The sequence below is a fragment of the Delphinus delphis genome, chromosome 5 (assembly GCF_949987515.2).
Source record: "Delphinus delphis chromosome 5, mDelDel1.2, whole genome shotgun sequence".
In the NCBI taxonomy this organism is placed as follows: domain Eukaryota; kingdom Metazoa; phylum Chordata; class Mammalia; order Artiodactyla; family Delphinidae; genus Delphinus; species Delphinus delphis.
Window position 1 is genome coordinate 137,651,104 of NC_082687.1, and position 27,117 is coordinate 137,678,220.

Consider the following 27,117-nt stretch of genomic DNA (forward strand, 5'->3'; position numbering starts at 1 on the left):
GTCCGCCCTCCAGCCACATCTCCAGCACCCATCCACTCGTGTGTGACCCACTTGTCTGTCCATCCGCCACCCCTGCCCACCTGTCCGTCCATCCGCCACCCTCTTGTCCACCTGTGCGTCTGTCCATCCTCTCATCCATCTGGTCAGCCACCCAAGCTCCCACCCGCAGCCCAACTCTTGGGGTAAGTGCAGGGGTCTGCAGCCCTGCTGGTAGGGGAGGGAGCATCAGAAAGGGATCCCAGGAGAAGGTGACCCCTCAGGGGACTTTGGGGTGGGCCAGGCTTCTGCTAAGCCTCCTCCTACCCAGTCCATCTCCCTCACTGAGTGCAGATTGTCTTCCTACGATGCAGCTGTGACCCTGACACTGGCCTGCTTGGGTGCCCCCCACCCAAAGCCGCCTCTGCAGGACTGCAGCTGCCAGGCGCCGGCCCCTCTTGCGCTCCCGGAGAGGAGGGGAGGCCAAGGAGCTGCCACCCCACCTCTGCAGCTCTCTCTCCACCTGCCGCTGGTATAAGGCCCCTTCTCGCAGGATGGCAGCAGTGTTCAGCTTGACCGGGGAGTCATCGTTGGGCTGCAGGAGAGAGTAGAGGCCGGCTGTGATGGGGGAGGGGAGCCTCGGAGCAGCAAGTGCCCCTCTGCCCTCCCGCCCCCTCCCCAGCGCTTCTTTCTGCCTCAAGGGCGGGGCTGTCCTCAGGGGAACAGGCCCGCAGGTGGGCCCCAGGGGGCGGGGCGGGGCCTGGAGCCAAGGCCCCGAGCCGACAGTCAGGGGCACCACTCACCCTGTAGAAGGTCAGTTTCGGAGCCTTGAGGATTCGAGGTGGAAATCGGAGCCGCAGCTTCGTCTTGGAGTCCTATGGGGGTCAGGACTTGGCACCTGTGCCCACAAGGTGCCCCCAAACACACCCCGGCTGAGCGGGGGGCCCTGCAGCCCTGGGAGGCCTGGCCCACTCCCCTCTGTCCTAACTCCAGCCGCCCACCCACGCGTTCCAGCCCAGCCCGCCCCCTGCACTGGGTCCCCCGCAGCACCTTTGTCCTCCAAGGCCGTCCAGCCACCCAGGCAGGGGCAGGGAAGGTGCAGAGCCTGCCGGGCTGGGGACCGCAGCTCCTAGTCGGGGGGCTGGAGCCTCTGGGCTCAGGGGCTTCTCCTCCACTGCCCCCGGGGCTGGCCCCCAGTACCTTCCCTGGGCTGCTCCCTGCCCAGGCCGCTGCTGCTCTGCAGACACCCTCAGGGTGGGCACCACATCCACGGTGGGCGAGCAGCGGGTAGAGCTCCCCACCGCAGCACCTCAGCCATCAGTCCCTGGGGCCTGCTGCTCCTATGTGGGGTGCCCACTCTCCTGGGCTGCCCCAACTGCTTGGGGGGCTCACCTCGCCCCGTCCGCCGCCGCCCAGATGGGGCCAGGGCGGGGAGGTGGGGCCAGGGCGGGGGGGCGGGGCCGGGCGGCTCCTCCTGCGTGAGCCTCGCTCAGCATCCACCCAGAATGGGCCCTCCCTATCCTGCTCCCTGACTTTCCTTATTGACAAACACACCCTGGGGTTTTCCTCACAGAAACACTAAGTGCTCAGGATGGAAAATCTGGAGACACCCAGGGAAGGAGACGATGCACCTGCCCGCTCGGCCGCACTCAGCCTGGCGGCGCTGGGCCCCGCCCCTCCGTGGCCCTCGAAGTGTGGCCGCGGCCGTGGCACGGGGAGGGACGTGTCTATGATGTGAGAGGAGGCCGCCGGGAAGACCGGCCAGGCTGTGGGTGTACTGGCCTTACCTCCACCGGGGGCTCCCCGCGGGGGCTGGGCCGCGCGCACCGCATCTCCTCGACGCTGGCCCGCAGAAGCAGCTCCTGCGCACAGAGACAGGCCGCCAGTCCGCCGGCCCCCGCGGGAGCCCCGGGCCGCAAAGGCACGGGCCAGCCCCGCCCCCGCCTCTCACCTCCTCCCCAGCTGCCTTTCGCCCCTGACGCCCGCACAGGGGTCTCCGCGTACAGGGGGCCCACCTCAGCCTTGCGGCGATTGTATCTCTTGGTCGTCTCCAGGAGCCGCTGCTCCTTGGGCGGCCGGTAGGTGCTCCTGGGGACCTGGCGGCGCGGTGGAAGGAAGAGCCCGTGGTGATCCGCGGCACTTTGGAGGGGTGAGTAGAAGTGCCCGCTAGATGTGGGTGAAGGAAGGTGCCAGGGCCAGGAGGGCGGACGGTGGTGCCCCCGCCAGGAGGGCGGACGGTGGTCACCCGCGGAGGAGAGGCGGCGACGCCACGCCAGCAGCAGGAAGGAAGGTGGCCAAGCACAGGGCCCAGGCCCAGCAGACGCTGGAGGGACAGGTAGGGCTGGGAGAGTGTCACGGACCCCAGAAAAGTGAGCTGCTCGTGAGGGGGAGGGGCTGCAGCAGTAACACTGAGACAGCAGGGTGGCTCCTGGAGGGAAGCAGTGTCCACAGCGTGGGTGGGGCAGAGCCCGGCTGGAAACCCCTGAACTCCAGACTCCTAACTCCGTGTCCCCTCCCCTGCACGTCTAATGTTCGTAGGAAACTCATCATCTCCAAACCTGAAACCCTCTCTGCCCCAAAACCCTCCCCTCCCCCAGCCTTGCTGACCCTGACTGCTGTCCATCCCTGGCCCACATCGAGGCCTTGGGGTCCTCCTCGGTGCCCTCCTCAACCCCTCTTGGTCTCTCACAGCCACGTCCACCTCAAAAACTGCCCACCTGCTTCACCCCTCACCTCCCTCCTTGGCCACCACAGCCAGAGGGACCCTGTGAGCCCATATCCTGTCTCTCTGCCCCCTGAACACCTCCCCTCCCATCCCCTCCTTCCCTTCCTGGCTGCCCCCTGACCCTTGGGGGAGGGATGGCACTGCCCCAGGGCCTTTGCACAGGCTTTGCTCTGTCTGGTATGTTCTTCCCCCAGACAAATCCATGACTCATTTGCTCCCTTCTCGTTCTTTACCCCACGGTGCTTCTCAGGAGGGCTTTCCTGGCCGTGCCGTCCAGAACTCCATGCAGCCCCTCCGACACTTCTCATCTCCTTTCCCTGAAGTATTTTTTCTCCTCGGCATTTTTCACCAGCTAACACACCTTACATTTTACTTATCCTTTTTTTCACTGGAACACATGCTCCATGAAGGCACAGTGCCTGGCACACACTGGGCATCCAGACACGTTTGTTGAATGAGTGACCTGGAGTGAGCCCTCAACCCAGGAGGCGAAGAGGGTCCTGGGCACGGAGCAGGGCAGGGAGTGTGGAGGGAACGAGCTTATGGTTCCAGCACAGCCATCTGTGGACCCCACGGAAGGAGACGGTCCACCAATATCTCACAGCTCACGCAGTTAAGGAGCAGGGCAGGGGATGGGAAGGGGCCAGGCAGAGAGGGAGAGAGATGCAGGTGGTAAAATGACATGAGATAAACACACTTAGACCAGAGGACCTGGGGTCAGAAACGCTGAGGCTCCCACAGATTGGGTAACTGTGGGGTTGCTCAGCAACAAGGCGCATCCGTCATCCTTCTGTCCATCTGCCCATCCGTCCATCCATGTGATCACCCATCCACTCACCTACCCACCATCCCTCCATCATCCACCCACCTACTCACCCAACCACCCACCCATCCACCGTCCATCCATAAACCCATCTACACACCCATCTATTCATCCATCCATCATCCACTCATCCATCCATTTGTCCACCCACCCACTCATCCATTCTCCCACCTACCCACACATCCACACATCCATCCATCCATCCATCCGACAGATATTTTCCAAGGGTCTGCTCTGAGCCAGGACTGTGCTAGGCACTGGGGATATGGGAAAAATAAGATGGATGAGGTCTGATAAAAGAGACAGATAATAAATAGACCCACAAATTACTAAACAACTCTAAAATCTAATTGATGCCGTGAAGAAAAGGATCTGGGTCAATGAGAAGGAAATTAAGAGATACCTGATAGGCGAGGGGTTCATGGAAGGCCTCTCTGGGCAGAGACTGTAACGAGACCTGACAGGTGGTGGGAGTGGTCTGGGACCTTGGCACCTCCCAGCACTATCCCCTTACCCTCCATGTAGTGCTTAGTTCTTTTGGGGAACCAGATTGGTTCTGGGAAGCTGAGTCCATCACAGATGTTCAGCATAGAGCCCACGGCCGGTCAGAACGTTACACTCCCAGTCACGGTGAGGAGTTCAAGGGTAGACATGCAACCTAAATTGGTCTAATCACACTTTCACAGGCTTCTGGACCCCAGATGTGCTCTCACGCCCTGGATGATGTAGTGTGGGTGTGAGGTCTGGATGTTTTGCTACAATGAGGGAAGTTAGCCCAAAGATGAAGTTGACCCTTGGAGGGGACTAGGCGAAGACAGTCACAGAGAAGCAGCTCTGGAACCCTGATCAAACTATGCCTGAAGCCTATCCTACTTCAGCCCTGAGAGTCAGCTGGTTCTCTGTTGTCTAAGCCAGACTGAGCTGCTTTTTTCTATTACTTGTAATACAAAGCATTCTGACCAACAGAAGTCAGCGAGGCAGGGGAAGGAGAGGTAGAGGAAGAGGCCCTAGGCAGATGGGATAGACAGGCAGAGGCCCTGAGGCGCGGATAAGGTCACCCCCGCAGCCAGAGGAGCAGAGACCGCGACCTACACACGCACATACACAGTGGGGAGGGAGCGGTACACTGCCACAGGGTTAAAAGCGGGCTCCGGGTGCCAAGTGCAGACGGGCCTGCGCCCCGCAGCCAACAGCTCCACTCCACGCCTACTGACCAGACCTCAGTAGGTGGGGCGCAGGAACCCACTCCACTGGGCAGGCTCTGGGTCAGCTGGGCTTCCCTCTCTGTGGGGTGAGATGGGGCTGGGGAGGGTGATCAAATGCTCCTGCTCTGGTCCGGGCACCCTCAGCCCTGGAAGAGCCCAGCCCCACTGGCCCACACGATCCACTCTCCTTGCCTGGACACCCTGAGCCCACGGCGATCAGCCACACTTACTGGTCTGGCCTTGGCCACCACGGGGACTGGCTCAGGCACTGGGATGGCGCAGGGCCTGGGGGCAGTCAGGTTGAACTCCTTGGGCTCTGTGACCTTGGCCTTGGCCTTTGGAAGAGGGGGCTGATTGGTCAACGCCCCCTGCAGCTGGTTGAGCAGCTCCTGGACCTCCGGCTGCCACCTTGAAGGCAAAGGTGGGAGCGGCCACGTAGGGTGACTTCCTAAGCACGCCAACAAGGGAACAGCCCCTCGGGACCTGAAGGACCCCCAGGAGCTTGGGTCTGCCTGGGGGCGGGTAGCGGTGGGACCAACAGCCGCCCTTCACTCACGGGTGCCGGCTCCCCACACCCCAGAGCCACACGCACCAGCGCTCCCCTAGCACGGAGGAGGAGACGGAGGCCCAGAGGCATCCTCATCCTGGGGGGGGGGGGCGGGAGGATAGGGACAGGGTGGGTCCCCGCTGCAGGAATCCGGGGGCTCCGAGGACCCATGGAGCTAATCTGGTCCCCAGCAGGTGGCACAGGGGGAGGAAGCCAGGAGCAGGGAGCAGGCTGGTGATTCAAAAGGAAGGTCCGTGGAGCTGTGTCAGCGACAGGGGGAGCTGGGCTTCGAGAGGGGGACGGGGCGGGGGGAGAGTCTCAGAGTCTCGAGGTGGGGGGCCCCGGGGCAGGGGCTTCAGAAAGGGCCCTACTGGGCTGCCACAAAGTCTGGGCCCCCTCCATGCCTCCACTCCAGCCCACCACTGCCCACCTGGCCGGTGACCCTCCTGCAGGGCTCCCCTGGGGAGACAGCTTGGTTTGAACTGCTCCTGCCCCAGCCTGAGGACCAAGGTCACCAGGGGGAGGAAGGGCATGTCTGAGGGCCAACAGGGAGTGGGGTCTCGGGAGGGGCAGTGGGGGAAGGGACAGGTCTGTGATGGGGCTGGTCACAGAGCGAGCGGGGAAGGCTGCATATGGGGTGGTGGACAGGGACGCAGGGCCCCGCAGGCCCAGCCCTGCGGACGGGCAGCAAGTCCAGCCTGGCGGGGACAAGGACGTCCCCCTGGTGAAGGGGCAGCTTTGGGGGACACCCCGCTGCCCAGGGCCGGGGTCTCCTCTCCCACACGAGGGGCTCCCACCTTCCCGGGGCCCCGGGCCTCCCACACATAGCTGGTACCTCAGGGGTCTGTTTGTGCCAGAGCCCTCTGCCTGCCTGTCCCAGCGAGACGAGGTGACTCCCCCGGCCCCGTCAGAAGGGAAACAGCTGGAGGGGGCAGCTGCACCCTGGCCCTAGCAGGCCTCTCCCCAGAGACCACTGAGCCGGCCCTCTGCCTGGGGGTCCTGGCCTGTGCCAGCAAAACCAGCGCGGGCCGGAGCCCGCCACGGGAGAGGCAGGGCAAGGCAGAGGGCAGCTCTGGGGTGCCAGGCCAGGAGTGGCACCCTGGGGGCAGTTGGGGAAGAGATGTGGGCCGGAGCCCATCGGAGGCTGTTGCTGCCTCAGCTCCCCGCCCCACGTCCGCCCCTGCATCCCCGGACCAGCAGGGTCCCTGCAGGGTCCCTGCAGCAAGGTGGCACCGGCACAGCGCCCTCCTCAGCCAGTGGGTTCCAGGGCAGAAGGGGCCAGCGCCGCCCCCCTGATCCGGCTGGTCCTAAAGCCACTGGCCGTCAGGCCCTGCTGGCCTTTGGCTGGCTGCCCGCGTGGACGCCCCACACCCCTGCACCGGGTCAGGGCCCTGCACTGCCCACCTCATCAGGGGGTCGATCCATTGCTCCTTCACGTGGGTGGTCTCGTAGATGAGGCTCCACTCATCCTTGATCCACGAGCCCAGGTTCAAGGGGTTGAAGAGGAACCCCAGGAACTGAGGGAAGAGGGAGCCGTGGGGGTCAGGTGCCTCCACAGGGAGAGTCAGGGCCGAGGGGACGGGTGTGGCCATCGCCCCCCAGGGGAGCGCAGCCCACAGCAGGCAGGGGGCCCCACCCCGCTCGCCCCCTCCTGCTGGGCTGGGGGAGCTGCCCCTCACTCGCCGGGGCTCCCGCCTGAGCCAGTGGGTCCCTGCCTGCCGTGGGCCCCCGGGCTCCAACCCCTCGCACCCTCTGTGGACCTGGGCCGACTCCCGCTGGAGAAGCCTGTCCGCCCCTCTCTGGCTGAGTGGCTGTTGGGGCAGTAAAGGCCACACGTGGGGCCTGGTGGGCTGAGCAGGCGTCCCTGCAGCCGTGGTGAACTCAAGTGGCTGAGCCAGGGGGTAGCGGTGGGCAAGGGCAGGGTCTCTGGTCCCCACGGCTGCCTCCCCAGGGGGGCCGCTGCCCCGCAGCCACGTGCTCACCTCCCACCTCCCCTCAGGCCTCCCCGCCCTTCTTCACGGAGCAGCAGCCAGGTGTCCTTCTAGAGTCTTCCACAGCTTCCCACCTGGCAGCCTGGCCCCTGCTCACCCCACCCCACCCCAGGGGCCTCCTCCTCAGCTTCCCCGCCCTACCCCGCTCAGTGCCCCCACCTCTCTCCCACCCACTCTTTCAGCCCTGCTCCCCCTTCCTGTCAGAAGGAGGCAGTCAGCCCCGGTAGCTGGGCCCTGGGGTCACTGCACGCCCCCTCCCAGCGCCCCCTGTAGCTGGGCCCTGGGGTCACTGCACTCCCCGTCCCAGCCCCCAGTAGCTGGGCCCTGGGGTCTCTGCAATCCCCCTCCCAGCCCCGCCCCCCCGTAGCTGGGCCCTGGGGTCTCTGCACTCCCTGTCCCAGCCCACCCCTCCATCCCCAAGCCCCCTCCTCCCACGCAGTGCAGCTGGTCTGTTGACCCCCACCTGGGGACATACTGCCCCCCGCCCTGGGGCTAGGGCCCTCCTAAAGGGGGCCTCCTTCTCTCTGCGGGTGTGGTGGAGGCAGCCCCCCCAGGGAACGGGCTGGAATGGGGGTGGGCTTCCGGGTGGGTTCCCTGCCGTCCAGAGGATTCCAGCATGTGAGTGTGAGCGTCCTTGGAGGGAACAGGATTGCCAGCACCCCTCCAGGTGCTGTCCCAGGGCCCCCTAGACTGGCCCACATACAGCACTGTCTCCCAAGGGGACCGCAGCCAAGGCTGCCCAAGCACCAGCTCATCTGACCACAGTGGTGACAGCACGCGGGTGTGGTCTGAGGGGTTCCCTGGGCAGCCGTCCTGTCCTCAACAGCTTGCTCCCTGTCTTCGAACCCGAGGCGGGCGGACCCTAATGGGACTGGCATTGTGGGGATTAGGGCATGAGGTGTGGGCTGAGGAAGGAGGGCCCTGGTGGGGTGCCGCACCACCTCCTGCAGCTCCCAGCTCCTTTGGGAGTGTGAATGGGCCGTTTCCATGAATCTTCTCCCAGAAACTCTTCAGGGAGATAAATGCCCAGGAACCTGCACTGGAGGCGCCGTGCTGGCCAAGAGCTGCTCTCCATGGGTTCTGCGGGCTCTGCAGGCCAAGGCGGGGCAGGGCTGGCTCCACCACTGCAAGCTGACACGTGGGCCCCTTGCTCAACAGTTATTAAGAATTTCAAGACTCGGACAGCACAGCGTGAACCAAGTGCAGGCTCTCCAGCCGGGAAGCTGGCCCTGGGCAGTCTCCAAAGATCTCTCAGAAAATGCTGTCATAAAATTAAAGCCCTTGGGACTTCCCTGGTGGTGCAGTGGTTAAGAATCCGCCTGCCAATTCAGGGGACATGGGTTCGAGCCCTGGTCCGGAAAGATCCCACATGCCACGGAGCAGCTAAGCCCATGCGCCACAACTACTGAGCCTGCGCTCTAGAGCCCACGTGCCACAACTATTGAGCCCAAGTGCCACAACTACTGAAGCCCGCACGCCTAGAGCCCGTGCTCCACAACAAGAGAAGCCACCGCAATGAGAAGCCCGCGCACCGCAACGAAGAGTAGCTCCCACTCGCAGCAACTAGAGAAAGCCCGCGTGCAGGAAAGACCCAAGGCAGCCAAAAATAAATAAATAAATACATAAATAAATAAATTTATATTAAAAAAGTGAAGCCCTTGCTTAAGATAACTATGCGAATATTTACCCATTGTGAGTTGCTTACATTTATATGTAGACAGAAAAACGAGTCATTAAAAATAACATGCTGGGGCTTCCCTGGTGGCGCAGTGGTTGAGAGTCCGCCTGCCGATGCAGGGCACAAGGGTTCGTGCCCCAGTCCGGGAGGATCCCACATGTCGCGGAGCGGCTGGGCCCGTGAGCCATGGCCGCTGAGCCTGCGCGTCCGGAGCCTGTGCTCCGCAGCGGGAGAGGCCACAACAGTGAGAGGCCTGTGTACCGCAAAAAAAAAAAAAAAAAAAAAAAAAAAAATAACATGCTGCCTCAGGTTGCCTGCTGGGGGAGGGTACAGATCTCTGGGGCCTGTGGTCCTGGCAAGTGTCACTGCTCCAGGTCTCCCCTTCCCCAGGCGGGGGCAGTGGGAAGGCTCCTACCCTACCCTTCCTGAGCTGCCTCTGCAGAGCTTGCAGCCTCCTTCCAGAGAGGCCCCAAAGCACTCCTGGGGCCTGAGCTCTCCCCGCTCTTCTCCAGGGAGTCCCTGTCCTGGTCTGGTGACTGTGTGTGTGTCCATCACCCCCCCGCCAAGCCAAGTAAGGAGGAGCGAGCCAACAGTTGAAAGCCTGGTCCAAGAACTGGCTCTGCCACTCATGTGCTGTGTGACGTTGGGCAAGTTACCGAACCTCTCTGTGCCTCAGTTTCTTCAACTGTGGGATGAGTGCCCGTAGGAGTGACCTTACCCGGTCATTGTGAGGGTGAAGCAAGAGCTGCTTGCGGAGGAAGCCGGGCCCACAGCAAATGCCTTGTGGGAGTAGCCGGCAGAGGGCAGGACCCTCAGGTTCATTCGTGGTCCTGCGGGCCCCAAGGCCCAGGAGTCCTGGGCTTTCTGCACAGGAAACAGACAGCCACAGGAGTGGTCCCGGGCAGGGCAGGGGGGTGGGCTCCTGCAGGCTCTCTCTCGAAGGGTACCAATCCTCAGACCCACTCAGAAATGCTCCCTCGGCCCCGCAAAGCCACACAGCCCCTCTTGGAGGAAGGAGAGGCTGCCCTGGGCCTGGAGCTTGGTCACGAGTCAGAGGAGCCCAAGAAGGTTCCAGAGGCCCGGACTGCACAGGCAAGGACTCCGTGTCATGACTAACAGCTAGCATCCAGCAGCTACCACCCACCGGACCATGAGGAACGGAAAACAAATTCCCCAGGCACAAAAAGAGCACGTTTGCAGCAAAGAGAGGGTATGGGTTCGTTTTAAACACAGAACAAACCCAGCAGTTTCTTTCATTAAAGTGAGCCAGAAAGGTAAGAGGTCAGTGCCAGATGGGGCAGACCTTTGACCTTGGGTTTAAGAATAGAACTTGGGGCAGGTGGGGCTCACCTTGCACACCTTGTGGACGGGTTGGGACTTCACGATGCTACAGAAGAGCTGAAAGCCGAGCTCCTCCAGCTGGAAAGTGGCCAGGTAGCAGATCACTAAGGAGAGAGGGTGCAAGAGTGGGGAGGAGGACATGGGGGTCCCCGCCCTGGGCCCCCGGCATTTGACCCTGGGGGAGTCAGCCAGAGGCTAAGGGCCTGACAGGTGCACTGCAGGTGCAGCGAACTGAGCTGAAGCCGCCCGCCTCCAGCAGGGCGTGTGACCAGAGGCAAGCGCTCCATCTGGGCCCACGTGAAAACGATAACCTGATACAACAGTACAAATGACGTCGTCTCATACGGGGTGGGGGTGGGGGGCGCCATCGCTGTCGAGGGCCTGCGGCTGACGAGGAGGCCAGGGCCTGACCCGCAGGGCCCCACACCGTGCCTGGCCACAGGCACCTACCCTCAAAGAGGCTGTAATCGGCCCACAGGCAGAGCCGGCCGTCCCGCACATAGAAGGCGTCCACCACGATGGTCAGCAGCTTCCGGTACTCGAGGCACCCGGACAGAACTTCCATGACGAACGCCTGCTCCTGGGGGCTCAGGGTCTGGAGGAGAAACAGCTCGGGAGGGGGCCGCCGGCCAAGCCAGGGGAGAGGGCAGCCACCTCCCGATGTGGGGGTCCCCAGTGCCCCCCGGAGCAGTGGGCAGCACCCCAGCCCCCAGGAGCACTGACCCTCGGACCCTGCAGGTCCTCCCCCAGGAATCGGTCCCACCGGCTCTCCTGGGCGGTGACAGTGCGGTGGGGCAAAGACGGAAATAAACACGGAAAATGACCCCGAAGGAAAAGTCCCGTGTGACTCTGGTCATATGAGGCCCCTAGAGGATTCAAATTCCCAGGAGAGAAAGTAGAAGGGGGGGCGCGGGGGGTAGGGGGAGAGAGTGGGGAGCTGTTGTTTAATGTGGACAGAGTTTCAGTTTGTGAAGGTGAGAAGGTTCTGGAGACGGACAGTGGTGATGGTCACACGTGAATGTGGTCACACTTAATGCCATTGAATTGTACACTTAAGAACAGTTAAGATGGGAAATTTTATGTCATGTGTATTTTACCACAATAAAAAAAAACCAAGCAAGGAAAATCTCTGGGGGAGGGAATTAGTGTTTGCGGAGACCGACTTTTTTCTACTTACTCTTTGGAATATTGTGGGGTTTGTGACCTGTGTGTGTCACATGTTACCTATTCAAAAAACCAGTTAAGTTTTTGACAATAAGAAAAAAAGAATGTCTAATGTTGCCAATGCAGCAATGAGAAGGGCTGGTGGGACGGTGCTGGTGAGTGTTTCTGGAAAGCAATCTGGAAATATGTTTTAAGAGACTTGTATTTTCCATACACTTTAATCCAGTAACCACCCTTCTGGGAATCTAAGGAAACCGGACAAAAAGCAGAAAATACCCATGTACAAGCAGCTCAGGGCAACGGTACATGCAGTGGTTGAAAGTATTAACAGCCTGAATGTCAACACAGGGAATCAGATACGATCTCTCCGTGTTGTGGGTGAGTAGGACACAGCCATTACAATGAAGTTTCTGGAAAACTTATAGTAAGATGACAAAATACTTAATACCGTGTAAAACTGAAAATGTAGAACGGGATCCCAACAGATGTAAAACACATCAAAATAAACTCTTGCTAGCAGTATCATTCCCCTCCTCCCCCCAAATTTTTTTGGACAACCTATTAGATAAATTTTGGCATTCCCTTGCTTTATTTTGAATTTTTTATTATCAATGAAATTTTCATACATTTACTGGACATTTATTTGTATTTCTCTTCTGTGAATTATCAATTTATATCCTTGGCTAACCTTTTTTATTTGGATAATATTTTTAGGAGCTCTTTGCATATTGAGGGAATTAACATGGTCATTAGTGTGATAGTTATCTGTCGTAAGCTTGTAATTTTCCTTTTAACTTTGCATAAAACATTTTTTAGCATGTAGAGCGTAGAGGTTTTTACTTTGTTTTCTTTTTTTGGGGCTGTGCCATGTGGCATGTGGGATTTTAGTTCCCCAACCAGGGGTCAAACCTGTGCCCTCGGTATTGGGAGCACAGAGTCTTAACCATTGGACCACCAGGGAAGTCCCGTTTTTACTTTGTTTTGAGGTCAAATCTACCTTTTCCTCTGTGATTTCTTCCCTTGTCTTTACTCTAAGAAAACAACAGAGTAATGAGATCATCTGAGGGGTCTTGGACGAGCTCAGGACCTCGGAGAGCCCCGGACCCCACGCGTGTGAGCGGGGTGGCTGGATGCCGGCGGGCAGACGGCATCATTCTCACTCCCTCCCAGTCTCTGCACCTCAGGGGCTGAAGGCCTGAGAGCCTCCTTCTCCAGCCACTTCTGGGGGGGTTCTGGGCACAGTTGGGTTCTGCTGGTGAGACATACTTGCAGGAGTGACGGGAGGCGAGTGGGGTGACGTTCCCCTCCTCCCTCGGCAGGGGCCGGGCCCGACATTAACTCAGCTGCCCTTCCAGTGCCCCGAGTGGCTTCTGGGCTCCTGCGGGGACCCCATCTGATCCGGGGTAATGACGTCCTCCTCCGACCTGACCTCCGACCTCTGACCTCCGCTCCCGGGCTCCTCTTCCTCTCCTCCACTATCTGCACTTGTCCCCTGGGTGAACTCACCGGCTGCCAAGGCTGACACGTGCTGATTTCAAACGTGCGCCAGCGCGGGCGGCTCTCCCTGGACTGCGGGAAGCGCTCTCTGCCCCTGTTCTACCTCCCTGCTTGGGTGTCTGACTCCATGGGCTTTGCCCAGACCTGCCCTCCCCCGCCTGCCCGGCTCCGTAAACACAATGCCCTGCTCCACCGTTCAGACCAAGCCCTTGATGCCCACCCCACCGTCCCAGGCATCGGCTCCGGCTATGGGGTCCCAGCTGCTCTCCCGCTTCTCCTCCTCAGTGTATTTTCAACCCGCCAGCCGCCAAGCAATTCTTTGTAAAATGAAAGTCAGATCGTGTCTGTCCTTCCTGAGAACCCTCCACAAAGGGTCCTTAAAAGGGCCGGCAATGGGCTTCCCTGGTGGCGCAGTGGTTGAGAGTCCGCCTGCCGATGCAGGGAACATGGGTTCGTGCCCCGGTGCGGGAGGATCCCACATGCCGCGGAACGGCTGGGCCCGTGAGCCATGGCCGCTGAGCCTGCGCGTCCGGAGCCTGTGCTCCGCAACGGGAGAGGCCACAACAGTGAGAGGCCCGCGTACCGCAAAAAAAAAAAACCTCCGGCCAGGCCCAGCTCCCTCTGAGTCCCCCGCACGCCCCCCCCCCCCCCGGCCTCCGCCCCATCCTGGCTCCACTCCAGCCACACTGGCTGCCCTCTTTTTCTCCAATATGCGGGATGTGTCCTCAGGGCCTCGGCGCTGGCTGTTCCCTCTGCCTGCAGTGCTCTTCCCTGCACACTTGCTCCACGACTCCCATCAGGTCTTTGCTCAGATGTCACCTGACCTGGGAGGCATCCCTAACCACCACCCCTCAGGGTCAGACACAGCCTGGCCCCCTCAGCGGGCAGCGCACACCGGGTTTATTGCCCCTTCCCTGCTGGAATGTCATCTGGGCGCTCAAGAGGGAGGGATTGGAGCATCCTACCTCCGTGGGAGGCCATGGGGACCCCGTGATGTCCCGGTGCAGGCGGGGCACAGAGTGGAGGCTCCTCCCTACGGAGCACAGCCAGGAGGGGAGGTGGGGGGCTCTTGCCTCGGGGTCAGCTCTGGTCTCAGCAACCAGGATCCTGCCTCCTGCCTCCTGCCTGAGAGGAGCCCCCTCAGGCTCCTCTAACCCCTGGGCTGTGCCCACACCAGAGGGCACGAGCTCCAGCTGGGCCCCAGTCCCTGCTTTTAACTTACTGCACTGGTCAGAGAAAGCCCGGGGGGCCCAGAACAGGCAGCTCGGAAAGCAGTGCGTCAGCAGGGCTGGCACGGAGGATGCCCTGAGTCAGCGCTGCCCGTGCTGAGGCTGCATGACACCGTGGGATGCCTGCCTACAGCCTCCCCAGCCTCCCAGGCTCAGACAACAGCAGCTCCACTTCTCGTTCACTTGAACGTCTGTGTTTGGGGGGGTGAATGTGTATTTTTAATAAGGCCAGAGCCTTGAGCCTGCGGCTACAGGATGCCACCTGCCCGCGGTGAGGGGGTCAGGCAGGGCTGCATCGGCCCAGGGGTCTGGGAAGGGGAGGAGCCAGGCAGGACCTGACACTCTGGCCCACATGCCAGGTCTTCACCGCCGGGAAGGTCAGGCCAGCAGGTCACAGAGAGGAGACCGAGGCCCAGAGGTGACACGCAGGTCAGAGGGCACTGAGCCCTAGACCAGGTCCTCCTGGTCAGGCTAGCACAGAAGGCAGGGTGAGGCCTGGACCCCACTGAGGAGGCCCCAGCACGGAGCCGACCCCGAGTCCTGGGCCAGCCTTAGTCACTGAGGCCAGAGGGCTACACCCAAGGGCATCTGAGCTCCTGATACACTCTTGGGCCTTGGTCAAGTTCAGCACTCCTGAGTCCGGGGACCAGGGCAGGTTCCGGGGAGAGCGGCAAGTGCTCCGACAAGGGTCTCATGGGCAGTCCTGGGGAGGGGCTGGGCTGTGGGCAGGGGAAGCAGAGGCCCACAGCCTGCCAGCTCTTCACGACCTGTAGTGCCTCCCACAAGAGGTCCTCAGAGTTCACAGGCCCAGCTTGTCTGCTGGAGCCACAGGGAAAGGACAGAGCTAGACCAGGGGCCGGGGCCGGGACGCCGCTCTTACTGCAACCCAGGGTTTGAAATTCATGTCACCAATACACAGGGCCTCATGCTAATCAGTGACGCAAAGACCGAAGTCAGAAAAGTAGGCAGAGGAAATTGAGGCTGCCGGATGCCCACACTGGCCCCTCTCCCTTTCTTCCTGCCTAACAAGAGAAAGCTGTCTCGTTGGGAGAGGCAACGTGCCCAGCTAAAACTTTTCCAGGCCCCTAGTTGATGTGGCACATGGCTCCAATCAATGAGATCTGATGGCAAATTGCTAGGTGTGGCCCCCAAGAAAGCGCCTTGAAAGTTAGGGAGATTCAGCTGGTGCCTGCCTTATACTGTTTGTCCTTCTCCTCTTCTCTCTGGGATATGGACGCAATGCTGGAGTAGGGCAGCCATTTTGTGACTACAAGGCAAAGGGTACATTCTAAGGCTGGATAAGCAGACAGGAAGGAGAATGAGTTCCTAATGGCACCACAGAGCTGCTGAACCCACCCTGGACTGCCTATGTGCAGACTGCTTATGTGAGCAAAGATACCTCTAATTTCTTTAAGCCACTGCTTTCCTGGTGTTCTTATAGCCAAATACTGTTTCCTAACAGACACAGGTCCAAGCAATAGTTCAGAAAAAGAAATACTCATGAAAATATAACAGGAGAGGGACTACCCTCGTGGCGCAGTGGTTAAGAATCCGCCTGCCAATGCAGGGGACACGGGTTCGAGCCCTGGTCCGGGAAGATCCCATGTGCCGCGGAGCAGCTAAGCCCATGAGCCACAACTACTGAGCCTGCGCTCTAGAGCCCGTGAGCCACAACTACTGAGCCCGCAAGCCACAGCTACTGAAGCCCACGTGCCTAGAGCCCATGCTCCACAACAAGAGAAGCCACCGCAATGAGAAGCCCATGCACCGCAACAAAGAGTAGCCCCTGCTCGCCCCAACTAGAGAAAACCTGCATGCAGCAATGAAGACACAATGCAGCCAAAAATAAATAAATTAAATAAATAAACTGCAATAAAAGTATGGGTTTTGTCTTAAAAAAAAAAAAGAAGGTATTATAACTACACCAACTGCCTTTTCCCACCTATTTGGTTGGCAAAGATAACATTTGCTAGCACGCTACGTAAGCAAGCCATAGGGGAACAAGCACTCCCCACCTGCCAGACAGAGTGTCAACGTGGAGGTCTCTGTGGAGGGTCAACTGGAAAGATCTTTTGAAATCATGAGGGCCAATGCTCTCGCACTTGTGTTTTCTGGGACTTGACCCTGGGCGCATCTGGCCAGGTGCAGCGGGACAAGTGGGCCAGTCAGTCCCACGGTGATTTGCAACAGTTAAGGACTGGAAACAGCCGTGATCCCGTCCATGGGGGTGGCTGCGATGGCTCCGGCACAGCCAGACAGAAGGATGCTTATGGCTTCACGATAAGAACGTGGAACACTCGCCGGGATATCTCGTTAAGTGAAAAAAGCAAAGGCAGGACTGTGTTACAATGCGCTACCGTTTTGAAATAGATTTTAAAAATACATATATAATTATATATAACTTTTAAACGTAAAATTGAGAGCTTAAACAAACTTTTTCCAGATCTATTATCTATGCAAGACAGGCCTGTACCGTCTCTGGAAGGAACCACAGGCCGCTGGTCTCCTGGGAGGGCCGGTGTGGGAGCGAGACCCCCGCTGGTACCATTTGGAACCTTTTGGGTTTTGGATCTTTGATGTCAACATATCAGGTATTTAAAAATATATATTAAAATAAAAAATATTTCCTGAGCCCAGGTTTTCTCTGACACTACGGACTAGAAAGTGAAACAAGGCTTTCTGGGACTTGGCCGCTGCCACCCTGCCACCCTGCCACCCTGGGCCTTCCCGCAGGGACCTGGGCTGGTGTTTCCAGGCTCCACCCACTCCTGCTTTTCCCCCAGCCTCTTGCACAAGCCCATTCCGGTTTCCCTGCCCACCCTCCCCCCCACCCCTTTCACTCGGGCTGGGGAGCCGGCCTTTCCCCACCCCTGCCTCACCCCCAGACTGTCTGACTGACCAGCTGCCGGGCACCTCTCCTGCCAGCCCAGGGCTGAGCCTTTCGTTCCCCTGCTCAGAGCTCACCTGCCCTCCTGCCCACTGTTTTCTGAGTGGCTGGATCTCCTTCTCTCCCCTCCTCCCACCCCCAGGGAATCTCTCTCAAAGCCAGACACTTCTGCAAGGGCTACTCAGACCTCATGGGCTTTCTGGGTACCCCAAGCTGCCTGCTGTGCCCATCACACCCCACCTCTGTCCTGCAGGCCCGGGCAGTTCTCTGGACGTTCCTACACCCAACCTGGTGGTCCTGGTGCCTGAGCCGTGGTGCTGGGTAGCCAGGAGGAGTGACGCCCCCAGGCTCCATCCCCCTTATAGGTGGTGAACTAATGAAATGACGCTTGTTCCAAAGAGATATTAACCAGTGAGGGTGGGCAAAGCCTGGCGCAGGAGGGAGGCAGGGTGGGAAGCACCTCCTCCCTCCTGCTCCCCCCTGAGGGCCAGGCGCTGGCTGGCAGCAGTGCCTTGTCGCTGGTGCCGCCCCCTCCCGCCCTCTGTCCTTTCTCCAGCTCCAGGCCCCCAGCCGGGTCCTCAGTGCTGTTCCCAGACGTCAGGCCACTTCTGTTTCTACAACCACTCCGCAGACTGGCGTCTGGAGAGGCTGCTCCCCACACCTTAGCCCCCCTCGCGCACCGTGCTGCTGAGGGAGAACTTTCTCTCAACGGTAAATGGATCCCTTTCTGATCTTAGACCAAATCCTCTCCCACTGACATATGTTCTCTGTGCAGAAATGCCATCGGGACCATGCCCGAGGGAACCCCTGTCAGAGGGCTGGGAGGCTGCTGTGTGTGTGTGTGTGTGTGTGTGTGTGTGTGTGTGTGAGGCGAGGGGTTCCCAGGCTTCCGTCTAGAGAGGGAGAGTCACCACACCCTGCCCCCAATCCGCAAATCCTTGGACTTTTCCCTATCTTGAGATTATTAATTATATCTGCAAAGATGGTATCTCAGAATAAAGTCACATTCACAGGTAACCGGGGTGAGGACGTCAACATTTCTTTTTGGGGGACCCAGCTGAATCCACAGCCCCGCCCTTCCCCGGACTCTCTGCCAGTGGGTCTATGTGCTGTGTAATCCTCTGCCAGGTGGCAGTCTTGAGCCCTGGCCTAACGAGATCGGTGCACTGCACCGATTTCCTGACAGCTGGAAGTAAGGTACGTTGTCCAAGCTGTGTCAGCTTCCAGTGTACCATTCCACTTGGACTGAGGATGGCTTTCTGAAGGGATGGAAAAGACAGGTGCATCTGTAAAAGAAGCTGCTTCTCCGTCCGTCCAGCATAGGCACATCTCAAAGACGCAGATGGCCCCGTTGGAAGACTCAGGGCGCCGCTGGGTTGGGGGCCGAGCTGGCATGGTGCCTCCCTCCCCACGGCCTTGCACATGTCTGTCATCATGCCATGGCTCACCGGTGACAGCTAGGGCTCATTTACTATTAATAATCCATCGGATGTGGGAAAAAAATCCCCAAACTACTTTGTTTTTTTTTTTGGCTGTGCCGCGCGGCTTGTGGGATCCTAGTTCTCTGACCGGGGATCAAACCTGTGCCCCCTGCAGTGGAAGCTCAGAGTCCTAACCACTGGACCACCAGGGAATTCCCATCCCAAACTATTCGTTGTAACAAACCCACTTTCAATAATTATTCTGGAGAAATAAGGACATTACCACTTTTGCTGAGCGGTAAGGGATGCCTGGCAGGGCCTGGGGGGCCGGGGCTGGGGACAGAGAGAAGGACACCAAGGCGTCCCATTGGAAATGGAGGGTGAGAAACGTGGGTGACACAGGGAATTGGAGTAGAGAGGTCTTTTTTTTTAGGCTGAGGGAATGCATAGCAGCTGTGGGTGATGGGAAAGACCCACTGAGGGGAGTGAGGCCGGACAGACAGAAGGAGTAGACAAAGGGGCCGGGCCTGCAGGTGGGGAGGGGCAGGCCGGCCGGGATGGGGCTGCGCTGAGCTGTGCAAGGCCAGCTCAGACTGGGAAAGAGAAGGATTGTGGATGGGCCTGGCCTTGGCTGTTTTCATCATTCCCCCCCAGTGCTTAGGGTCTCAGGGGAGGGTTTGAGGAGGTGCAGCCCATGCCCCAGTCCATGCTGACTGCCAGGCTCCAGTTGGCAGAGACATCATTTTCTGAATGACACAGGGGAACAGGGATTGGGGCAGCGGTCCCAAGCTTTCTCTGTGAGAGAGGCTTTGGTTTCCAGACTCCTCAGCTCTGCGTGCACTGCCGGGGCCCTGCCCCCCATCCTCCCAACCAGGTTTTCCAGCTGCTGCACCACAAGCCGGCTGATGGAGAAAGGGAAGGTGGGTCTGTCTTCGGCACAGCACAGGCCACACCCCTGCAGGTGTATGGGGGTGGGGCCTGGCCACAGTCACATCCCAGGGCCAGCAAAGCCGCTCACGGGCCTCGTTAAGCAGAGTAAGGGAAGGCTGCAGCTGTCGATTCATGGTGAACATCCCCTAAGACCCCATTTGCTCCTCCTTCCGGGGGGCGCAGGCGAGGGGGACGGGGGCAGCAGGCCGAGTGGCAATCCCCGAGTGCTTGCCTGGGTGGACTTAGTCTCCTCTGGATGCCCCGTCCAACGGAGTCCACGGCCCGGAGTCATGAAGGTGGCACCCCGGCAACGCGTACCCCTGTTCCTGGCACCTGTCCTTGATGGACGGACGGATGCGGGGTCAAGTCACAGGGAGGCTTCCGAGGTGCTAGAGCGAGGTCAGACCTGGGCCCAGAGACTTCAGCCCAGGGTCTCTCTGCATGTGCTTGAAGTGGGGCGGGCTGTGGTAGGACAGGGACCCCCGGGGCACGGGACCAAGGGCCGAGTAGCTCTTCCAGGTGCGGCCCCTCTGCCCCACGCACATCCCTGCCCTGGGGGACGAAGACGTGCCCCAGTGGAGGGTGCTGAGCTGAGGTGCCTGTGAGGCTGACTCCCGTCCACCTTCGCCTGAGGGTGAGAAGACCCCACAGACGCAACCCGAGTGACGGCGCCCATGTTCCCTTGTCACGAGAGTAGTCTGATGTACATTCTGGGAGGTAGGAGTGCCTCCTGAAGCAAAGAGGGGGTCCCATCCCTGAAGGGCATCCGAGATTCAGAGTGAGCGCTGATGTAAGCCTTTGGCTAGCTGGGAATCTCGCCTTGGGCCTCTCCTCGTGAAGGAAGGAAAGCAGCTGTTAGGAATGAAACTAAAAAGGTCCTGACAGGGCTCCCCTGGTGGTGCAGTGGTTAAGAAGCCTCCTGACAATGCAGGGGACACGGGTTCGTGTCCTGGTCCGGGAAGATCCCACATGCCGCGGAGCAACTAAGCCCATGCGCCACAACTACTGAGCCTGCGCTCTAGAGCCCGCGAGCCACAACTGCTGAGCCTGCGTGCCACGACTACTGAAGCCCACGCGCCTAGAGCCCGTGCTCCACAACAAGAGAAGCCACCGCAGTGAGAAGCCCGCGCACAGCAACAAAGAGTAGCCCCCGCTCGCTGCAACTAGAGAAAGCCCGTGCGCAGCAGCAATGAAGACCCAACGCAGCCAAAAATAAATAAGTAAAATAAATAAGTAAAATAAATAAATTAAAAAAAAACCCAAAAAACCTGACAGGTGTCACTGCTACGGCCTCCCCGTGAGCCCTGAGCCACCACTCGGAACTTACCTGCAGGGAGGTGGCCGCAGCCTCCAGGAACTGCTCGGGACTGTCCTTCTCAGGTTTAAATTGGTCCAGTAGCTTAATCACAGTTTCAATGCTTTTTCCATAGTAGGCCATCTTCCCAGGTGGGACCCTAAAAGCAAACCGTGACAGGTCACACCCTCCATGCGCCCTGGGCTGTCAGCTCGGCAGGTGGCGAAGGACCTTCACCAAACTGACAGGAGGTCCACCAGGGAGCCTGGGACCTTGTGGGACAAGGAGTGTTGGAGGGAAGTGGGGACCCCGGCGGGGGAACCCCAGGCCCACTTCCTGGACTGTGTCCCTGCAGGCCTTGGGGAGCCCGCCCCCAGGCTCCCACTCGCCCATAGCCCCAGCAGCCCTCTCTGCCGTGCCCCTGGAGGCTCCCTGGCCGCCCCACGTGCCCCCAAGCCCTCCAGCCGTGCACGGGTGGGGATGACCCCGGGGAGAGGCCAGGCCAGAGAGTGGAGGCATCTCGTGAGTCAGCCTGAGTGGCCCTCAGCCCAGCTGGGGTTTGGTGGTGGATGACTCAGCAGGCCCTGCTCGGAGGGAGAGGGGGACCTAAACACAAAAGTTTGGGGCAAGAAGAATCCTCGGGTCACCACGTTCAATACCCCCATTTTAAAGGTGAGGTAAGCAGCACCCAGAGGGGATGCATAGCTGGTAAATGGCCAGGCCTGAGCATTCCAGAAACAGACAAGCTCCAGGAGACTGGTTTGCTCAGACCCCTTCTTTGGCTGACCCTGGAGAAGCCGCTTGGGGTAGGAATGGGACCCCAGGAAGAGGTTCTAACAGGTGGCCCCCAAATTGTCCTCAGGGCAGGGTGGCCAAGCCCCCCAGGAGCTCCTCTCTCATCCCCCCGCCTTGTTCCACACTGATTGAGCAGCTTCCCTGGGTCACCACGCTGCTGGCTTCTTGCGCCCCAACTATTGGCAAAGCCAGGCTGCTAGTGCCCTGGGGACAACAGGGGCACCTCTTCTCCACCCAACAAGCTGGAATGGCTCTGGATGGCAGCACCCAGACCGAGGCCCTCCAGGATGGAGACTGAGTGAAAAAACAAAAGCCACATACACTGACACTGGGGGTCACCAATGAGATGGCCAATCCCAGCCAATCACGGTCCACTGGGTGAGTCCCCCCCCACCATCACTTGAAAGAGAACGAAGGCCAAATGCCACCAGACACTGCAGAGAGCCTCTGACACCAAACATGGAAACAGAAACTAGCAAAAAAGGAAGTAGGAGAAAGCAGACAACATACACAGCAGGAAAAACCTGGAAACAAACAACTATACCACCTCTGAGAGATGGAGAAAGATACGGTATCCAAGAAACATCTGCAGGAAAAGAAAGAGTTCTTGGAAATTAAAATATGACAGCAGAAGTAAAGATATAAATAGAAGAGGCAGAAGATAAAGCTGAGGAAATCTCCCAGAGAGCAGAAAAAGATGAAGATGTAGGAAGTAGGAGAAACACACCAAGAAAATCGGGAACCACTCCAGAGATCTGAATTCCAACTAACAGGAGTTCCAGAAAATGCGAGAGACACAATGCAAGGGAATATCCCAGAATCGATGGACAGGGTTCCTGAGGCGCCCTGAAGCAGGTCGCGTAGGAAGGGACAGGAGGGGTGCAGGGTAGCCTCGGGCTCCCCAGTGGTAGCTCTGGGCACCAGGGTTCAGGGAACCCATCTCCAACCAGGAAGAATGATGGCTCTGTGGATGGGTGGGCCCTGCACCCGGCCCGGGGAGGGAGCCCAGAAAGGGGCAGGCTTGGGACTGGGAAGCTGGAGATTTTCCAGGAAGGTGACAGCAGGTGGCAGGCCAAGGGCCCCAGAGCACAGGGTGGGGGTGGGGGGACGACAGCCTTCCTGGCATCTAGGTATGCCAAGAAGTGGAAGAGTTTGAGACTTCCAGAAAGTCTCCTGGAAAGGGAGGAGCATATACTTCTTCTCTTTTCCACCCTGCTGCCTGGACTCCAGAGGTGATGGGAGGAACTTAGGCAGCAATTCTGGACCACAAGGAAACAAGCAAAGATGGCAGAAGAGCAAGCTAGAGGAGCCCAGATCCCTGATGACTTTTGGGGGTGCCTCCCCATGGACCTATTTTATGGACACACTGATAATCTTGTTTGGGTCACTATGATGCTGAAATTTTTCGTTGCATAAAGCTGAATCTAATCCTAACTATACACCCATTTCCCTGAGGTCAGCCTCCATCCTGAGCACAATTTCAAACTGGGAAGCATAGGAAGGGAGGCTCTGAGCAGCAACAATAGTCCCAGGCTTGGAGTAGGCCAAGGGCACACCCACAGAGAGTCTACCCAAGTTCTCAGACTGGAAACAGTGGCTGGGGGAAGAGCAGGATTTATGGGGGATGAATGGGAGTACAGTCGGACACGTTTTGTTTGGGGGAATCTGGTAGACATCCAACCGGCAAAGAACAGGGAAAGGGGTCTAGAGTCCCGGGGCAAGGTTCAGGCTGGAGATGCAGGTTTGGGAAGGTCAGGAGAAAACGGTTGTTTATTGAACCATGTGACCGCAGGAAGTCATCCAGGGAGAGGGTGGATAGAGGGACTTCCAAGGACCGAGTCCCGGGGTTCTAGAGTCAGGATGTTGAGGAGCAAGGAGATGCCAGCCAAGGAGACTCAAGAGGAGCAGCCACAGCAGGAGAGGCAGAGAGTGAGACCTGTTCCAGCCAAGTAAGGACAGTGTGTCCAGGAGGGGAGTACTCAGCTGGGACACTTGTTCCTGGAAGAGGCGGGGCTGAGCTCTCATAGTTGGATTTAGCAACATGGAGGTCAAGTATGACTTAGTTAAAGAGCCTGGGAGGAGGGGCTGGGTGAAAATCTGATTGGAGCAGGCTCAAGAGAGAAAAGGTGGAAATGAATTGGAGATAAGAGGCAACTCCGGAGGGGTTTTGCTCTTTAGGGGAGCAGTGACTGGGTGGTAGCTGGAGGGGAGTGGGGAGGATCAATCAGGTACTCAAAAACGAACCCGGAGGACTGCCAACACTCAGGGAAATCTCAGACGGCTGCCGGTGCCTAGACTCACGTTGACTCTAATGGAATAGAGGGGCCAGGGAGTCCAGCCCAGCTGAGCACCTGGACGCTGGGCCAGTGATAACATGAGCAGCAGAGAATAAATTCTCTATCAAGAGAGAGTTACCTCCCTCTTGTGCACCCTAAATCTGCACGTACCCGAAGTGCTGCTGGGTGGGGGCAGGGGAAAGCGCAAGGCGGTTGGGGGAGGGTCCCCTCCCACAGCCAGAGCGCAGCAGCCTCTTTGTCCCTGATTCTTCAGGCACCAGAGGGAGTTTCAAGTGAGACCACACACTTGTTTTTAGCTTTCTGCTTAGCACTTAATAGATTCTCAGATTTTGTTGATTGTTTTTATGGGTCCAAATTAGGGCATGGCTAGGGGAAGTAGTGAATACGGGAGAATATCTTTTTAAAAAGCATCGTTTATTGTGGCGATTAAAAAAAAAAAAAGCACCGTTAACTTTAGTCAAGGAGCTGGGAAGAAGACCAAAACGGTGGTGAGCGAAAGCAAGAAGATGGGAAACAGAAAGACGAGAACTGGCCCGCAGAGCTAGGGAAGTTGCACGTGGGTGATGCTGGTGCTGAGGGGACGCGTCTCGGCCCCCTTTCGGGTCTCGCCTGCTTCCCTTCCCCCCGTACCTGTCAGCGGGCTCCGCAGGCGCTCCGGAACCTCCCTTCTCGCCACCGCCCGCCGCACAGACATTGCAGGGCTACCGGGCGCGAGGGGATTGGGGAATAGCAGTGGATCTCCCCTTCCACTTCTGCTCGGCCGGAACCCCGGCAACCCTCAGGGCAGGGGCGGTGCTGGGGCGCAGTTTGGGCGTTGTCACCTAGCAACCACTGTACGCTCCGGAGCCGTCCGAGGGGAGACTACAACCCCCAGAATGCACAGCGCCCGCAGCCCAGGAAGGTCGCCACATCCAGGGCCCCTTCTTCCCCGCAATGCCCATCGGGACTTGTAGTTCTCGGCCCCTCCGGGCGCGCCGGGTCGCCTGCGGGGGAGCGCGCCTCGGGCGGGGCGCGGCGCGGCGCAGCGACCGGATTGGGCAGCCTCGGTGGCTTGCGGCTGGCCTGGGGCTCGCGGCGCGTCGGCGCATGTGTGGCTCGGGCGGCGGTGGCCGGCCGAGGCACCTGGTGTCAGTGAGCCGCGAGGAGCCGGCGCCCCCGTGCCTGGTCAGTCAGCGCGTCCACCTGCCCACCGCGGTCTGCGGGTCAGTGCCGCGCGCAGCTCTCCGAGCATCTCCCGGCGGCGCACCTGCTCCGCGCACCTGACGCCGCCCGCCCGGCGCCCCGGGTCCGCGCGGGACCCCGGCCCGGCCCGGCCCTGCCCCGCGTCCGCCCGCCCCGCGCCGCAGCCGGGCCCAGGCGCAGCGCTGCGGAGGTGAGGGCCGCCGGGGCCGGGCCGGGCCGGCGCGGCGATGATGAACAGGTTCCGAAAGTGGCTGTACAAACCCAAGGTGAGCGGACCCGTCCCTCGTTGCCGAGGCAGACCCCCTTTCCCGGTCGGGACCGGCCTCTCCGTGGTGCCGCCGACACCCTACCCTGCACTCCGCGACTTGCTCACACCGTCGCCCTCCCCCTTACACGGGTCCCCCCACCCCGCCCGGTCCCAAACCTCCCCTGCTGCTCTTACCCTCGGGCCGGGGTGCACTCCCTCCCCACGCCTGCCCGCTGCCAGATGGGCCCCTCTCCCTTCTCATTCCGGTCCTGCGTGGTGCCCTGCTCACACCTCGTGTGGTCGCCCGAGCAGACCCCCTCCTACTTCTCCTGGGTCACGGAAAAACCTTTCCATTCCCCCTCCTTACACCAGGGATGACTCTCCCGTTCCTCTTCTGCCTCCCCCCCCCCACATTATCCTGGACCCGGAATGTACCTCTTAACCTCCCTCCGCAATCCGGAACAGACCCTCTCCCCACTTACCCCAGGTTCTGGAGGGGACCCCCATGTCCCTCTCCCGGGTCCCGGACGGACCCCTCCTTCCTTGTGTGCAGAGCGGGTCCCCATCCCACTGTCCCGGCCCTGCCTTCCCGACCCAGGACCGATCCGCGCCTCGGCCCAGTTCGCGTCCCCATCCTTGTCCCGTGCCCATTCTTCTCCCGTGCCCACCCGCGTGCTGTCAAATGCAGGGCAGTCCCCTGCCCGGCGGTGGCGGGGTGAGTGCGCCCGGGGCCGCAGGCTCAGCGGGGTCGGAGGTGCGGTCCTCCCGGCGCTGCGCCCCTCCCCGGCCGTGGGGTCGGGGTCTGGGCAGCGCGCCCTGCTCCTCGGCAGCTGCGCCAGTCGCACTGCGGGCGCTGCGTCCCTGCCGCCTGCTCAGGGCTCGTGTCCGCTGCGGCCAGAGCTAGTCCTAGTCTGGGTGCGGCGGTGCCCAGGAGCCGGGCGCAGAGTCCTGGGAGCACCCTAGGCGTCCGGGGGTCGGACCCTGGCGGCTGGCACCGCGGTAGGGCTGGGGCGCTGGGGTCTTGGCTGGGGGGGCGTCTTAGCCGGGGTGGGGCCAGTGGTCACGTCTAGGCGCCTCGGACATCCACAGTGTGCCTGAGCGACCCAAGGAACACTGACCCCGCTCCGCCCCCTGCCCAGGGCTGACCACTTCTCTGGGTCTGGCTTTTCTGCTCCCCTCCCCCACCGTGGGTGATCTCCCAGGGTGGGCTGGGGGGGGGAGGTGTTCCTGAAATCTCTGCTCTCCTGCAGCGGGTCCGTTGGAGGATGGGCACCCGAGGTGCTGGGGCGAGTTCAGGGACCGGAAGGGCTCGTACTTCATCGCCTTTGGGGTCGGAGAGTTCTCCCAGTGTTGGGTCGAGGGCTTTGGGTGCCTGGGACCGCCCCTTGCTCGGCCTTGGCCTGGCCCAGAGGGGATACGGGTTCTTACTTGCTCGGTGCAGCTGTGCAGCCCTGCTCCCCCTTCGCACCTCCCTGTCTTTGTAGCAGCTGCTTATTAGTGGTGTTTTGGTGTGACCCTGGTGCTTCCCGGAGCTGACTGTGGTTTGGGGCCTCCCTGCCCTTGGCAGCCTCCTGCCCAGCCCTCTCCTTGCTGCAGTCCCCCCAGGCGGCTCTGATCCTACCTGCTGGTGCTGGGTAGGGTGCCAGGGGAGGGCGGCAGCCTGTGCACACGATGTGTGTACGAGGAGTGGCTTTTTGTTTGCGTGACTTCTGTCACCAGTTAAAGACCAAGGGGACTTGTCAGAAGGCTGTTGTGAGGGTTATAGCAGCAGCAGCAGTTCTTCAGTGATAAACGGCAGGGCCAGCAGAGAAATGTATCATAGTAATGTTCTGGTGTCTCTGAAAACACATTTGCCAAGGGTACTAGGGCTCCGCATGCCTTTTTCCAG

At 59.9% G+C, this 27,117-nt stretch overlaps 2 protein-coding genes across 2 annotated transcripts in view; one reads left to right on the forward strand and one right to left on the reverse strand.

Moving 5' to 3' along the window:
* CFAP99 (cilia and flagella associated protein 99) overlaps positions 1-24,566 on the reverse strand; it is a 41,617-nt gene extending 17,051 nt beyond the window's left edge. The window contains exons 1-10 of the mRNA XM_060011894.1: positions 24,431-24,566; positions 20,742-20,868; positions 10,737-10,881; positions 10,296-10,390; positions 6,681-6,793; positions 4,960-5,137; positions 1,992-2,072; positions 1,764-1,838; positions 780-851; positions 480-571 (exon numbers count right to left, since the gene is read on the reverse strand). Of these exons, the coding sequence (XP_059867877.1) occupies positions 480-571; positions 780-851; positions 1,764-1,838; positions 1,992-2,072; positions 4,960-5,137; positions 6,681-6,793; positions 10,296-10,390; positions 10,737-10,881; positions 20,742-20,852 (962 nt within the window). The 5' untranslated portion in view covers positions 20,853-20,868; positions 24,431-24,566. The remainder of the gene's footprint in view (positions 1-479; positions 572-779; positions 852-1,763; positions 1,839-1,991; positions 2,073-4,959; positions 5,138-6,680; positions 6,794-10,295; positions 10,391-10,736; positions 10,882-20,741; positions 20,869-24,430) is intronic.
* A 366-nt stretch (positions 24,567-24,932) lies between these two features.
* ZFYVE28 (zinc finger FYVE-type containing 28) overlaps positions 24,933-27,117 on the forward strand; it is a 113,734-nt gene continuing 111,549 nt past the window's right edge. Inside the window, exon 1 of the mRNA XM_060013081.1 lies at positions 24,933-25,248. Within this exon, the coding sequence (XP_059869064.1) occupies positions 25,210-25,248 (39 nt within the window). The 5' untranslated portion in view covers positions 24,933-25,209. The remainder of the gene's footprint in view (positions 25,249-27,117) is intronic.